Here is a 17325-nt window from a genome sequence, read left to right as displayed (position 1 = left end):
TATTATTCTGCCCTTCGAATACACGTTTGTTTTGCCCGTCTTCTACACTTCGTCCCGTCCATACCATTACATATATGTTTTTCGCGGTTACATCATTGGTTTTCCTTTTGCATTTTACCTTACATTGATATATCATACACCCCGCTTCTCATTTCAATACCTTACGCTATATCCAATATGGCGGCTTTCAAAATGGCCGCCAAGTCAGTGTTATAGCATATCAAATATCTTGATATCTTGGTGCTGCCCATCCTTTCCGTTTCCAACATAAACTGGAATCTTGCGATGTTTACCTTATATCATATTGTCGCGTAGTGCGTTATGTTGCGGAGCATATCTCCGGTGTTTCTGGATGGGGGCAGCTCCAATTTAGCATTTTTTCTTCTTTTCTATTATGTGTTCTCTGGGCGAAGTTTGAGTCGGATCTGATCGTGCCTTGTTCTGTACATTGCTTGTAAGAGAGCCGGTCATGATGAGATGGATTGTAATGGTAGAATGACGAAAGTGAGTGAAAGCTGGAGAACCCCGAGAATACTCAAGCACATGTGTTTGTCCACCACAGGTGGAAATTGGGATCAAATCAAGGATCCCACCCACCAGACGTGATCGTTCTATCACTGAGCCACCACGGCTTCGACTAATATTTTTATCAAACACTATAGATTTGATCTGATATGAATATTAGACTATACAATTTAATAAGGTGAAGATTACATAAATTCTAATACTTGGCAGTCTTCAATTATTAAAAAAACAACTAATATGTGTTTTCTTCTATTAAAATATGTTTAACCCTACAACCACACCGTGCTTTCATTAGGACATGTATCACACCGTGGGGTCATATACGACCCCAGTCTGGAGAGTCGTTTTATTAGACTAGATACGGTTATATTATGTTAGATTAGATAATATTAGGTTAGGTTAACTTAGGATAGATAATGTGTAGTTTGTTAGATTATATACGTTTATGTAGGTTATGTATGTATGTGTATATATGTATGTATATGTTTGATTATATCTATATGTATTAGATTAGGTTAAGTAAGGTTAAATGAGGTGAGGTTAGGTGAGGTTTATTAGGTTATATAATCTTATACATTTCATGTATCACATTTTATATAAGTTGACATAATTTGTTTCTTTACCGACTATTCAATTAGTCTAAAATACACGAGTTCTACATAATAACAATATTAAATGTTTTCATTGGGTTTCAATTGTTTGATATTTTCATTGTTCTACATGGATATAAATGAAGCACTTTTCATTGTTTACATTTTGTAATTCTCGCAAATGTTTTGTCGGTGTTCAGCACACACACTTCTCTTACACAAGTAACACACTGCTACTCCTTTTCTGTCTTTCTTCCGGCTACAGAAAGCACATCTACCTGGTCGTCCAACTGGTGTCACACTTTGTACCGGTTCCTCTTCGATGCCAAGAACATGAAGAATATTGTTCCTTAGCTGTTTTGGCAACCTCTCGTTATTTGCTCTTCTATTTCTTCATTGGTAAAAATCACAATTGTGTTCAAAATGTCATCTGAAAAAAAAAAAAAGTAGCCAAATGTCCTTTGCATCGGTTCTTTGTTTCGCTTCCTTCTTGGGCCCTGGGAGATGAATAACAATGTTTTTTTCAACGTTCTAGTGGATTTTTGGTGGAAGGGTTTAGTGTACCACTTACTGCCATTCTTCCCATTTTATGTTGTAACAAGTCGCCAACATCATCGTTATCAACACCAGCTTCAAATTCATCCTCCTGATCATCATCCTGCTCCTCGTTATCCTCATTTTTACTTAACAGTTCATCAGCATCGGACAGATCATCATCTGATTCTTCTAAAATGCGTACAATATCTTCCTGGTTAGAAAACTTCCTTGATGCCGCCATTCGTAAAAAAAAAAATCGCCCACTAGAAAATGATTTGTTATATGGCCATTCAAAACAAACTATGTTTCATTAATCACACCGTGGGGTCATATATGACCCGAGCACTCAAAATAACACAGAACGTTCCGCACCAACACAACAATGCAACTTGCAGTGTCAACAGCATGCACCGAACTGAAGCTAGACGAAATGTTGTGTTTCCCTCTCACAACGGCGCTGCCGCAGAACGCATTTTATATGCACTGGGGTCGCCGGTGACCCCATGGTGTGATTGTAGGGTTAATTAATACTACTCAAAAAAGTACCGTATAAATATACTTGATAAATTTGCATTCAAGGAAAACAAGACTAACAAGAGCGGTGCCCCCTTGAAAAAAGTTTAGAAACGCTGTTTCAGACAATACTTTATGTCCGTAAGTATTCTATAGCAGGTCATAAGCTTCCATGACTGATTTTTACCAATTTTACACAAAATTTACTTCCAAGCCCTCAGATCCGTTCCGAAAACAGGACCGAGTTACAGCGTGGCGTGCAGTACTGTTAAATTTTACTGTTTGACTGCTGGGCACAGCATGTTCAAACTTGCTCCAATCACTCAATTCAGTCGCTGTGCTGGTGTTCTTGTGATGTGCCGCTTTCACTAGTCGCAAAAAATTGAACTCAGGAACTTTATTGCTGCACTGTGTATAAGAAAGCATAAACTTAAATATTTATATTTATGTGCCTATTACATAATGCACCAGCATTACCACTTCGTTCTAAACTTTATTAGTACTAGCACAATTAAGATTTTAGGGAATAATAATTTTGTGCAGAATGTACAGAAAGGAAATCATGATATCATATAAACATAGGCTAGTAAACTGTTACCTTACCTTTAACAACGCTGATTTCAACATGTTTACAAATATATCAAATTGTTTGAAGTTTCCTGTTTTATGTGTAAGATTCTCAATATCTGCAAGAAAATACAAATGCATATAGTCAGTTCCTCCTAGTTTATGGTGTTTCTAGTTACTGGACATTTTAACAAGCAGGAAGGTATAACTGCCTTTTGATGCTTTCCAAATATTAAATATTTGGTTGAATATTTTAAATTTAGCCTTAATATTGGTAAAATTGGCAGTGTATATTGGTAAAATGGATTGTTTATGTAGATAATATTGGTTAAAATAAAGACCAAAGCAAAAGTAATATGATTTTTAGACACTTATTTCATTGCTTAGTTTTGAGAAAGCAGATTCAAATTATTCACAAGGAATAAGGGTCGGCTGTACAGTTTCTGGGCTGATAGGGAATGCATTAACCAGTTGAAAATTTATGTAAGTTCCCTATAGTTTCCTTGAGTTTGAATACAATTTTCTCAATAGTGTACTAGTTTCTCTCTACCACTATAAAAAACGGTTTCTCCCTGAATGTGTAACCAGACATTTAGAGCGTCCATTGCAGTTTCATCCGCGTGGAAAAGTTTGCTCATCAGGCTTGTCTTCATAACAGGAAATAGATGGTATCTAAAAGTTTTACGTTGGACGAATATAGGAAGTTGAGTCAAATCAAAGCCACAGACATTCAGTTGCAGCATGTCTGGCGAGCAGTTTGGCACGACTCCTTATCATGAAGAAAGAGGACACCGCGTTCCGGTTTGACAGGACAATTCAACTGAATCTGTTGCTGCAACACATTGTAATAATAGTATGCATGAATGATCTGTCCTTTGGGCATTAATTCGATGAAAATACCCTGTGCGTCCCAGTAAATTGACGTCATTATTTTTCTCCGTGGAAGGTTCGTAATGAAACTTCTTTGTGGGAGGAGATGAAGAATGATTTTACTGTCATTACCACTATTTTGTCTCTGAATCAAAATAATGGTATCACGTTTCATCCTGAGTAACAAGCCTGTTTAAAATTTACATCTAAGAGAACTACTCGTTCGTGTGTTTGGCCAAATATCAAGTTTCGGGGAACCTAATGCGCAGATACCTTGTACATGATTAAATAGTCACAAACAAATAGATGTATGCTCTCTTTAGAAATGCCTAGACGTGTTGCAATAGCTTGTTGTGTTAATCCGCGATCCGAAATGTTAATATCATGCATTTTCGTGATGTATGTGGAAGCACTCGGCGGACGCATGGTCGCTTGGTTCAAGGTTCTTCAGTATGGGACTGTTGTTCACGTTTCATTTTAATCATCTACCACCTCATATTGCCTTGTAAGGCGTTTTGTATGTCCACATAAATCTATTTGTACGCTCGATCTTTCAGGAAAAAAATATTGAATCACTATATAATCGACGATCCTCTGTTCATTTACAGATGCCTCCATCTTGAATCACAATTCCGCTTGCAGAGAAGGTGTAGTTTAACATTATAACGAGTAGACCTACTCTCTAACCTACGAAAGTTTCATGAATCAGAAATTCTCCCTTTTGGATAAAGCTAGAAATTTTCTAACCGATCATCGTATTCTGTTTATCCATATCAGAACAACACAAGCGAAGCTGCAATATGTATAGCATTGGAAGTAGAATTCATGTTCAGGAATCTTAATCTGCTACATTAGACAATGATTTTGAAGTCTAACTGTAATCATCAGTTGATGTGTGCCTTACTTGTGGTGTGGTCAAGTTGATTCCTCATAAGAAATAACTACGATATTTTTAAACAGGATATTTTGTTTCAGTAATGCAGCAGTAGACCGTACATCCTAAACAGCATCAGATATTAATTTTACAGACCACTTTTGTATATTTTAATTTAAAAGAACAGTGTGTGGAATAAATAAATAAATAAATTCTTTTATATATATGCAATATTAACTAGGTAAATGAATTTCAAAAAGTCATTTAAACTACACCCAGTGAAAACGACCCCACGCCACGATTATACGGAAATGATAGAAGATGCCCTAGAGCCTATGGGAACTGTAAGGGTTTATCTACATATAGAGTAAATACAGGGTATTCGATTTTTTTTCAAGTTCGACGGTATTACAAAACCACTATAATAATTTGCTTTATACCATTAGTGGATCCCGCTCACTCCATATGACCCTTCTGAATCTGCCACTGCTTTCTACCACTTACGTTAAAGCAAAGTCACTTTTGACGTAGAAATTTTAATTACAGCACCTATGTTTGAATTCGGCGAGTTTAATAGGGTACATTATGGTCTCCTAATTTCATAATTACAGAGACAGGCTTAAATTATGCTACTATACTAGTTATTGAATGCCCTCACTGTATGCAATATTTAATTATTCCAGAACAAATTGTAAAAATACCGAATCAAATTTATTATGAACGATTTGTTAAGAAACTAGCCTTGCACTAACACAATTAATTTATATTGACTGCCATTTTAAGCTTTTACTTTATGGAATATAATTTAAATATCACAGTTACTTCTAGCAGATATCAGTTTACATTATACATAAAATGTACAGAGCAAATACACTTTTTCATTTTCACACCACTCACGTCTTTGAATTTTGAAACATGTGTAAATTTTATATGTAAAATTATCGTGAAATCAACCTAATTCACGAATCAAATAAGAACAGTTTTGTCTTTAAAACCTGTTACAGCAGAGATTCGAAATAAATAAGATCGATATTACAAATGGTGAAAACAGATTTGTGCCGCTGAATATTTGTAATATCGATCTTATTTATTTCGAATCTCTGTTTATTTATTATATATACATACAATATTTTAAACGATATTCAAAATAGTTATGAAGTTGAAAAACAATGCTGTGGAGGATCAGGGGAGCAGAGTTGTCTTCAATATTGGAAGGCGGGCAGATTTGAGGCTTATTCTGGGGGAGTATCAATTTCATCTCACTTTTCTTTGTGGCAATCGGACACAAATCATCACATTTCTCCCCCAAAGATACATTTCAAATCGGATTATTGGGGGGGACAGTTTCCCTCAGTTCCAAGATTGGAGGGGACATGTCCCCTTCCTCCCACCGCGATTTGCGCCAGTGCAAATATTTGAAATTGTCTTTGGACAAATTCTTTTACACTTATCCCTTCACCTTTTCAGCTATAATAACAAATACTGTATATCATCGCATGTCAATGGTATGATAGTGAAGTGAAAGATTCAATAGAGCTTAGGGGGCAGAAAAATCGATATTGCGTGTAAAGAATTCAAATTCACAACTGACAAACTTGATTAATCAGTTTTCAGAAATACTTCCTCATTTACTACATTAAGATCAGTGGTGGAGCCAGGCCCCCTTACTCAAATTCTTGGCCCCCCTAGTGGCAACCCCACACAAACTGATACTGCTATATGTCGACAAACGGAGAGTTGATAGTGACCACAAGTGAAACTACTTCCGAAACATCTCTCGACAACAGAGCTACCAACTACGGAATACCGTACGTTGCAATAGTTTGCGTTCCGAGTAAAAAGCTCCAGGCTCGTTTTTGTTTGTAGCACAGCTAGGTCTAATTTATCGAAATCTGTAAGGTGTATACATTGACCTCACCATCTGAACGTTCCTTTTAACCTGTCCCTTATCTGATTATCTTCTTTGTTTTCGACAAAGAACCAGAAGAAAGCAAAATCAGTCGGCATTCTTATTCGCTTCGATGTTGAAAGTCATACTTAAATAAGAGATGTTTACTTACAAATAACATACACTCATGGTGCGAATTACCGGGGGGGTGAGGGGGATTTTCCCCCTCAATATCATTTTGTTCCCCCCCAAAGAAGTCAGCTGAAGTATTCCCACCGGGGATGCTCGCTTTCCCCCTCAAACTATGCTTAGTATAACTCCAAATTTCACTGATTTTTGCTATTTCTTGTAAATTTAATCTTCTAGCTGTATTTCGAAATGATCGATGTAAACTGTTCAGTTTTGGTCATTTCTACTTACCACCTAATTACCCACTATTTTCAACGTTGTTTAGTAGAACTATATTATTATGACTACGGTTGTTACTTGCAACTGTACCTTCGTACCCTTCAGTTCGTTATCGTTTGTGAATTTGAATGTACTAATTGCGTATAACAAAGCCACATATAGATTTATAAATGTTCTTAGCGGTTGGCCAAGAAGAAGTAAACAAATAGCTTCTTCTACCATACTTGGCGAAGTTCGGATATGTCATATTCATCCTCTATATTTGTATCGATTATCATCTTATTTTAATTTTTGTTATAACATGTTATTTCATTTTCCAGTGTACTCTTTGTTAGCACATGGTCTTCATTCCCTAGTAGGTTGTGTGTATGCAACTCAAAAGTTGCATTTAATTTGTGATAATTAGCATAGTAATCACTGCTTTTACAGTTTACGGAAATGAACTTTTGAAACTGTACTCAAAATCTGAGATATAGGTACTCTCTCGTAAGTATATGTTAACGTATACGCTGGGGATACGCTCCTAGTGAGCAGACATGTTAATGAGGGGTATTTTTAGGTGAATAAGCGAATAATTCAAGATTTGTTTCAGCATTTGTTAATACGACTGGTTCTCCGTGTCATTGTCCGTGTCTGTATAAACATTTCAACTGGAGCGGGTTTTTTTTAAAGTTAACCCTTCATTTTTCCATCTTTTCGCTGTACAGTTTGCTGTCCACGCAATTAATGTTGTCTGAAAAACTTCAGTGTAATGTTTTACCTTATTTGAATAACGTAGCCCATAGTGAATCAACTCATCTTCAACCTAACAGTAAAGTAATTTTTAAGTGTTGACTTTCTGTGCCCATCACGGAATCGATATTTGGAGAAAAAAAAGTCGTAATGAGCACAGCTTTAGCGGGAAGTAGAAGCACAAGCTCGAAATTTAAATTGAGAGATTCTAAATATTTGGCCTTCGATTTGACCTTGATGCGAGAAATCGGGACCAGCAACAATCCATTTCTTTTTTGATACGCTAATATCTAGATTTTCTTTAAAAAAAAAAAAAAAAGATATGTCCGGTTTAACTGATAATTTTAGTGGTTTTCACAAGACTGAAGTAGGTTTCTTTTCGCAGCCTGTATGTATTAATGCAAAGTGAAGCTTTCAATATGAGTGGAAAAATTAACATATGCTTGTGATCATGGCTATCGCTCGAGCCGAATTATTAACTAAATAAACCTTAGAGAGCTACGGGGACAAGAGTGAGTACAACATTAAAACACGTTCAGAAGGATTAGTGGGGTGTGTGTATGTCAGACAATATGTATGTGCATAGTTATTGTCGGTAGATTTATTGAATTAATAAATCTCTTATTTATTACAGATGTCACACACACACAGACACACACACACACACATATATATATATATATATATAAGATATATATATATATATATATATATATATATATATATATATATATATATATATATATATATATATATATATATATATGGGTGGTAAGGCATTTATTGTCTCATTTTGAAATTTGAACCTTCAGACTATGTCCTTTGGCCTAATTTTATCCCCCCCAATATAGATTATCTAATTCGCACACTGCATACACTGCAGTAAAACAGTACACTTGGCGTTGGGCGAAAGAAGTTTTTGTACACTAAGTAATTAATTCTCATTGATTATGGTGACATAGAACAAATGTGTAGCATCCATTAAATAATTTAGTATTATTATTATTATCAAATAATCTTAATGTCGAGCCGTCTTGTTTAATATACAGTAAAAGAAGAGCGCAAAAGTTTTAAAAAAAATTATTTTCATTTTCTCTGTTGTTCGTATCCCAATCGTTCAAGAAAATTAAGATACTAAATACTACCAACACCTACTCTTTGCTACTTATACTGGTTCTCTTTCTCGATTACCTTCTGATCTTGTCTCTAATCTTAGAGACGTACTTTCATACATATATCCAAGGAAAACAGAGTCAGCGCTTGGTGGACCTATGAGGCTAACAAAAATCAGTGATTCTTTATAAATAAATCGTTCAGAAATATTTTCTTTTAAACGATTTTAACTATAGCTTAATCCCAAAACTGCTACTACTAGAGAAATTCCAAAGTTTATCACAGAGCCAGTGCTACAATCTCCTGATTACTAAGCATAAGGCAAGATACCGAGCTGATACAACTTGGTCGCAGCAGTAATGCTATTTTGTGTAAAAGTGGTAGTTACTCCCTTGACCAGGTCGCATCATCCCGTTATCTCATGTTTAGTAATCAGAGATATATCAGGAGTTTGTGAGACTGGTCCACAGATATTCCAATCAGTAAGTTCAGTCAGTGAATACCCACTTTTATCACAATTTTATATTTGTTCTTCGTCAAAATATGCATTTCTAAGAAAATTACATTGTAGGAATTATGCAGAACAGTAAATCAATGGTGACATGAATTTTCAACTGGATATATTAATTAATAACCCTTTAAATCTAATCTCAAAACTAACAATATTAATTTAGCATCGACTACAGGATAGTAGTGTTAAGTTACTTCAACTACTTTTGAATTTATTTTAAGGCTTTGAAACATCAGAGGCTCAGGGGATAGAAATGAGGGAAATGAGTCAATGAGGCCATAAAAATTTTTCTAGTGACACCGAGAAAAATCTTTGTAAACTCTTCAGTCGAGATATTTACCCACGAGGGATTGATCACACCATCTTCCGAATGTTAAGCTGATGTTCTACTGCTGAGCTTTGGCCATTCGGTGTAGGTATAAAGTGCTTGTGTATTTGAATACACGTCAAATTCTTTTAAAAAAATGTGAAGGCAAATAAATGAAAGAGATCAAAGGGCACGTATACTTTTTTGCTGTATGAAGTTCCCATTGAAATGTATGTTCTGTCACTGATTGTATTAGGGAAAGAAAAACAATTCATCTTTTTAATTTAAAGAGTGTTCACTTCATTTTAATGAAGAAAAGGCAAATTCATTACTCAGTTTTAGAGCTCAAGGATAAAAGTAACCAAAAATAATTGAACTATGGCCAGATCAAACAAGAGGTTGACCAGGGCGCCAGCACACTAATTTATGTGTTTATTGGTGTAGATGTATATGAAGGGGGTGCTAATCGATAAAATTTTCCCTGGGCGCCAAATGTCTAGTTTCTTCACTGATTAGGCTACCATATTTTCAGTGTGAAATCGGGACAATTTTCTGAAATATTAAGAATACATGATAATTATTGGCAACTTACTTTAAAGTAAAACTTAAGCTTCAAGAGCAAGGCTTAAAATTTAAAGTGGGCTGGGACGGCAAATCAGTGTCCTGTTAGAGTTCAGTTCCTGTTTCTGTGTGACGTTTGTCTCTTAAGAACATATGTCCTTGTCCGTCACTTTTTACTTTATTATTATTATTATTAATACAGTTTATATACCAAGGAACTATTTATACTATTATGCGGTATTAAACAAAATCTGGAACTTGTGATATTTATCTCGTGCCATCATTCCATCCGGCAAATTAGTGTAATCTGTACAAGAGGGAATGTTGTCGGGCTGCTAAAATTTGAGATAACTGGTGCCATGCTATAACTTTGAGCTTCGCCTTATATTAAGTAGATGCAGAGATGTCGGAAGGTTTGATTTTTGTAGATTCACTAGTTCAAACGCTGTCGAAGATGAAGTTTGGAAAATATGACTCTCAACGAACAACATTTGAACAAATTTATCAAGAATATTTGAAGATATGCAAAGAAAATGACCTTAAAATCCCAGCGCCGGAGAAACCAACTAGACATTCGCCATCGAAATATTACAATTTCATTTTTGGATGAATTTCTTCCTTCATTGGAGGCAGAAAACGAATTTTCTAAAGATAATATACTAAAAGACATTTTTCTGCCTACTATTCATAAGGCAATCACTGAGATGGAAAACTGCTTTGGATCATACAGCAAAATCATTAGATCAATCACCGCTCTACATCCAAAAAGTTATAACCTTCTAAATTACAACATTGTGGAGCCTATGGCCCACCATTATGGAAGTGATTTGGAAATATCCAGATGTGAACTCAGAATCTCCCAAACACGATTAAGTTGTACGAAGACGAGAGAAAACCAAAGTTGATTTTTTGATGAATATCATACATCTTTTTTGTGTCTACAAAAACACATTCCTAGAAACCTACAAGCTAGATATTATCTCTGTGATTATACCAGTTTCTAGTGCTACATGTGAAAGATCATTCTCATGTTTTAAAAGATTAAAGTCATATACGCAATTCAATGACTGATGATAGGTTTTAAAAAAAAAAAACTTAGGATTATTTTATATTGAAGAAAATTGCTAAATCGTTAGATCTTCAAAAAGTTGATAAGTTTACTGCTGCCCATAAGAATAGAAAAATTCTCTTGAATAGAGATATAGACCTGTAAGTTATTTTCTTTACCTGTAAAAGTGTATTTCTCTGCTTCCACTTAAATGAACCAGCCACACATATTTTAAACGCCGTGATTAAATAAATACTTACCTATATTAGAAATCAAATCTATTAATGTATCCTAGTTGTTTGAGGTAGTAAATTCTTACATTTTCATTGTGAAAGAGTAAAATCATGAACAACAAAGATGATTATATATATATATATATATATATATATATATATATATATATATATATATATATATATATATATATATGTGTGTGTGTGTGTGTGTGTGTGTGTGTCTGTGTGTGTGTGTGTGAGAGAGAGAGAGAGAAAGAGAGAGAGAGATAATAAAATTTTTCATTCATTGGAGATAGCCCCTTCAAAATTTTCTTGGACCCTTCATTGCCCCCCCCTAAAAAAAATTCTAGCTACGCTACTGATTAAAATATCTGTTCACTCCAGTACTGTATAAAGCTATATATTATGCATTATTTCAGATTATCTATAGTATGCAAGAGCAGACGTCTGCAGACACGTGGACAAATAAAATTGGGTTATTCTCACAAAAAAATTCAAGGGGTATTTCTCGTCAAGGGCGCCGATTTCTCTGTAAATTGGGGGCGTCCATTCAGATGCAGAAGGTATATATATATATAGAGGGTGCGGCACGTAAAACCGGCCCGTAAAGTGAACACATAAAATGAAATGTAATGTATTGAATATGATTAACTACAACACATAAATGAAATGTAATGTATTGAATATGACTACTCACCTTCACAGCAGGTGCTGAAAGTGTCCTCCGCCCACTTCAACACACATGTGAGCACGATTGAGGAGATTCATATATATTCTACCCTTGTCAGTTCTTGTGTTGTAATGCTATTGGTGACATCCTGGATCCTGGTCTTGAGTTCTTCAATTGTGTGTAGATTTGTTTCGTATACTCTTCCCTTTAACAGTCCCCATAAGTAAAAGTCACACGTGGATAAGTCTGGTGACCGAGGAGGCCACAAGCCTTTGCTGATTGTCCTCTCTGGTGTAAACATCTCATGCACAAGGGACAATGATGCAGCTGATGTGTGGCATGTTGCACCGTCCTGCTGAAAGTAACATAACTGACGCTCTTCTTCGGTCAAGTGTGTATGAAACTCCTCCAGGATTCCCATATACACGTCACTGTTCACTGTCGTCTCAAAGAATATGGGCCCAATAACGCGTGTGGCGGAAATGGCACACCAAACACCAATCTTCTCATCATGCAAGGGTACCTGGTGGATTGCGTGTGAATTTTCTGTCGACCAATACCGGTTGTTTTGGGAATTTACGTACCCAGACAGGTGGAACCACGTCTCGTCACTCATGATGAGCATTAGTGGATCCAAGAAACCACTGGCAACATTGCTCAACAGCCATGAACAGAAATGCACCCTCTTCTGCAGGTCAGGCTCTTTCAGTTCTTGCACAACACTTATCCGGTACGGTTTTAACTTCAGTCCCCTTAAAACACGTCTGCAACTTCTCTCACTCGCATGAACCTGTTGACTCAATCTCCTGGTTGACTTTCGAGGACTTCTTGTCATTATCTCCTCCATCTGCATCTTTAATTCAGGTGTGCAGACAGATGGTCGTCTGTTCCTGGGAGCATTTTGAACCGATCCTGTACGCCGCCATTTTTCAATCAATTCCTGAATGGTGCTTTTTGCTGGCACAGAACGTCCTGGAAATTTCTCCCGAAACAAATTCTTTGTTTTCACAAAAGATCCAGTGAGAATGAACCCTTCAACAATGGCTACACGCTCGGATATCGAATACGGCATTATCACACACTGACACTCACCCGGCTTAACACAAGGAGGCCTTTTTCTCAACTGGTTTCGACAAGTTTCATTGGCTGCGGCTGCACGTGACTGCTGCAGGTCACGTAAGTCGACCCGACCTCGATACGCCATCTCTTGGTACGAAGGTAGATTATTTAAGTGTTGCCAAAAACACAATATACCAGAATATTACGACGGGCCGGTTTTACGTGCCGCACCCTGTATATATATATATATATATATATATATATATATATATATATATATATATATATATATATATATATATATATATATATATGAGGATTTTAAGACAAATTGCATTCAAATAATGCCAAATATTGCATATTCGTAAATACAATAGGGAGCCCCACATGAGCTTTGGGGGTGCAGGCGGCCCTAGGATCGACGCCCTTGTTTCTCGTTATGATATCTCCAAATATTAAAAAGTGTTTGAACAAATATTGTAAGGAACATTTTATCCCAATGTTTTATGTTTATTTATGAATTTAAATATTAAATCCGTATTTTAGTTAAAATAAATACATACATGTGTAGGCACGTAGCCAGGATTTCATGAAAGAGGGGTCCGTGACATGAAATATTGTGGTCATCACAACAGGGGCTCGATCATTCTAAAATATTTTGCTGGAACATATATTGGTTCGTTCAGCCAGGATTTCGTAACGGGGTGGGGGGGGGCATGACATGAAATCCTGAATGTCCAGGAGCTCGATCAACCTAAATTACTTTACTATCAACATATATTGGTTTGTTAGGACAATAAAATGAGGATATGTTGGTAAGTATTTTAATAACAAACTATGAGAAATCTCGAGTAAAATAATTTAAAAAAAACGTGTTGAAAAAGATTTTACAATATTTACATCCTTCCTCTATTCAAATATAACATTTTTTTCCAAATTATGATCCCAACTATTATAAAAAGTACATATCCACTATTATAAAAAGTACATACTCAATAATGTCTTGTAAAATATTTTACAATATCTACGTTCTTTCTCTTGTAGAAAAATGTTTGTAGTTTGTAGAAAGTTTGTAGAAAAATGGTAATGCTTATCAACAGAGAACCTTAATCAGGGTGCGAATTACCGGGGGGGATTTTCCCCCTCAATCACATTTTGTTCCCCCCCAAAGAAGTCAGCTGAAGTATCCCCACCGGGGATGCTCGCTTTCCCCCTCAAACTATGCTTAGTATAACTCCAAATTTCACTGATTTTTGTTATTTCTTGTAAATTTAATCTTCTAGCTGTATTTCGAAATGATCGATGTAAACTGTTCAGTTTTGGTCATTTCTACTTACCACCTAAGTACCCACTATTTTCAACGTTGTTTAGTAGAACTATATTATTATGACTACGGTTGTTACTTGCAACTGTACCTTCATACCCTTCAGTTCGTCATCGTTTGTGAATTTGAATGTACTAATTGCGTATAACAAAGCCACATATGGATTTATAAATGTTCTTAGCGGTTGGCCAAGAAGAAGTAAACAAATAGCTTCTTCTACCATACTTGGCGAAGTTCGGATATGTCATATTCATCCTCTATATTTATATCGATTTATCATCTTATTTTAATTTTTGTTATAACATGTTATTTCATTTTCCAGTGTACTCTTTGTTAGCACATGGTCTTCATTCCCTAGTAGGTTGTGTGTATGCAACTCAAAAGTTGCATTTAATTTGTGATAATTAGCATAGTAATCACTGCTTTTACAGTTTACGGAAATGAACTCTTGAAACTGTACTCAAAATCTGAGATATAGGTATTCTCTCGTAAGTATATGTTAACGTACACGCTGGGGGATACGCTCCTAGTGAGCAGACATGTTAATGAGGGTGATTTTTAGGTGAATAAGCGAATAATTCAAGATTTGTTTCAGCATTTGTTAATACGACTGGTTCTCCGTGTCATTGTCCGTGCCTGTATAAGCATTTCAACTGGAGCGGTTTTTTTTTTTTTTTTTAAGTTAACCCTTCATTTTTCCATCTTTTCGCTGTACAGTTTGCTGTCCACGCAATTAATGTTGTCTGAAAAACTTCAGTGTAATGTTTTACTTTATTTGAATAACGTAGCCCATAGTGAATCAACTCATCTTCAACCTAACAGTAAAGTAATTTTTAAGTGTTGACTTTCCGTGCCCATCACGGAATCGATATTTGGAGAAAAAAAGTCGTGATGAGCACAGCTTTAGCGAGAAGTAGAAGCACAAGCTCGAAATTTAAATTGAGAGATTTTAAATATTTGGCCTTCGATTTGACCTTGGTGTGAGAAATCGGGACCAGCAACAATCCATTTCTTATTTGATAGGCTAATATCTAGATTTTCTTTAAAAAAAAAAAAAGATATGTCCGGTTTAACTGATAATTTTAGTGGTTTTCACAAGACTGAAGTAGGTTTCTTTTCGCAACCTGTATGTATTAATGCAAAGTGGAAGCTTTCAATATGAGTGGAAAAATTAACATATGCTTGTGATCATGGCTATCGCTCGAGCCGAATTATTAACTAAATAAACCTTAGAGAGCTACGGGGACAAGAGTGAGTACAACATTAAAACACGTTCAGAAAGGATTAGTGGGGTGTGTGTATGTCAGACAATATGTATGTGCATAGTTATTGTCGGTAGATTTATTGAATTAATAAATCTCTTATTTATTACAGATGTCACACACACACACACACACACACACACTATGGGGAGTAAGGCATTTATTGTCTCATTTTGAAATTTGAACCTTCAGACTATGTCCTTTGGCCTAATTTTATTCCCCCAATATAGGTTATCTAATTCGCACACTGACCTTAATTACTGTTCACGTTGAAGCTGATGAGGAAACATCTACAAGTCTTGATTAAGGGGTGCATTTTTTACAAATAACATCCCGATGTTCTCCACAAATAACACACTAGAAAAAGTCACGTGAAAGGAAACATGGATGAAAATTCACCCAACAATTACGTATATACCGTAAACAGAAAGCAACATCAACAGATATGCATCATGCTCATAAAGCTATTACTAAGGGAGAAACAAAGAATGGAGAACGAAGATCAACACAGTGTTGCCAGTCTGCAGCAAAAGAAATAACTTTCATCTGGGTTTCCTTTTAGAGGTTAAAAACATGAATTGTTGTTGAGACCCTATTTATCTTGAATTTCGAGTTAGAAATGGAAATAATCAATAATACAGGTACAAAATAGTCCGTCAAATTAAAATATATATATATATATATATATATATATATATATATATATATATATATATATATATATATATATATATATATATATATATATATATATATATATTGATTCATTTTTCTTGCTTCAAATAATTTTCTAAGACGTTTTACACTGTTATAGTACCCTCCCTGTCGCTTTCTCAAATAATTGCGTACAGATTGATATTATCCGTGTAAACGAATGTGTTTTCACTTACAAACATACGTCCTGATAGATGACTATGCAAAACCAATGCAAACCATCTTGTATTACGTAGCCACTAATAGCGAGAATACTATCTAATTGAGCATCGGCAGGGGACTGCGCGGGAATGCGTCTGTAGGGAGCAGGTGCGTCAGCGACATAGGGTATTCGCATAAAGGATGATAGCGCACAAAGTACTTGATATTGCACAAAATCACATAGGTAAGAGCACTTACAATAATTTCATGCTAGAACTTTATAGTAACACTAGTATGTAAACTACAGGTTTCCTACATTGTGCAGAAATACTGTGCCTGTACAAATTAATATGCTATGCAGCTATCTTTTATATGTATCACTTATTTTAACCGTTGTAATGATTTGAAACTAGTAACATAACACTTGCAAACACAAAATGGTGATTTCCGACATTGGGCAGAAATACTCCGACAATGGAAATTAATATCCTAAACCAATGGTTCTCAACTTTTCCGAGTAGCAATAGGTAGGATCGCTCTAAAAATGTTTAGTGAGCAGGGTAGGAATAAGTACGGTAGAGAGGGCAGAGTTAACTTAAGATTACGTATGTTTGGACCAATTTTGTTAAAATGAATCGAGTGTAGTTTCTCGCGTCTGCGTAAGGATACCAACTGGATCAGGTATTGTAAAGTTTACCCAATAATTCAATACATGAAATCATGAAGTAGATTAACACAGGTACGTCAATACTTAAATTCAGAGCTATAGTTCAGCATAAATTTTGTTCGAAGGATACAAGAAGATCCATAGTTAGGATAAAATATGGATCAAGATAATCAAAATAAGATGCAGTTCATTTACTAGATGGTGTGGA

The 17325-nt window shown here is 35.5% G+C and overlaps 1 protein-coding gene across 4 annotated transcripts in view; it reads right to left on the bottom strand.

Moving 5' to 3' along the window:
- The window catches only part of LOC145664243 (centrosomal protein CCDC61-like), a 94517-nt gene that overhangs the window by 67024 nt on the left and 10168 nt on the right, over window positions 1-17325 (bottom strand). For 3 of the 4 annotated variants that reach the window (XM_081730732.1, XM_081730731.1, XM_081730730.1), the window contains exon 2: window positions 2769-2851. The exons of the other annotated variant lie outside the window; for it this stretch is intronic. In XM_081730732.1, the coding sequence (XP_081586858.1) occupies window positions 2769-2792 (24 nt within the window). In that variant the 5' untranslated portion in view covers window positions 2793-2851. The remainder of the gene's footprint in view (window positions 1-2768; window positions 2852-17325) is intronic. 4 annotated transcript variants of the gene reach the window in all.

The sequence above is a fragment of the Thermobia domestica genome, chromosome 11, assembly GCF_964235325.1.
Source record: "Thermobia domestica chromosome 11, izTheDome1.hap1.1, whole genome shotgun sequence".
NCBI classification, from domain to species: Eukaryota; Metazoa; Arthropoda; class Insecta; order Zygentoma; family Lepismatidae; genus Thermobia; species Thermobia domestica.
The sequence above is the reverse complement of the archived record's forward strand: the minus strand, read 5'-3'. Positions and strand labels throughout refer to the sequence as shown.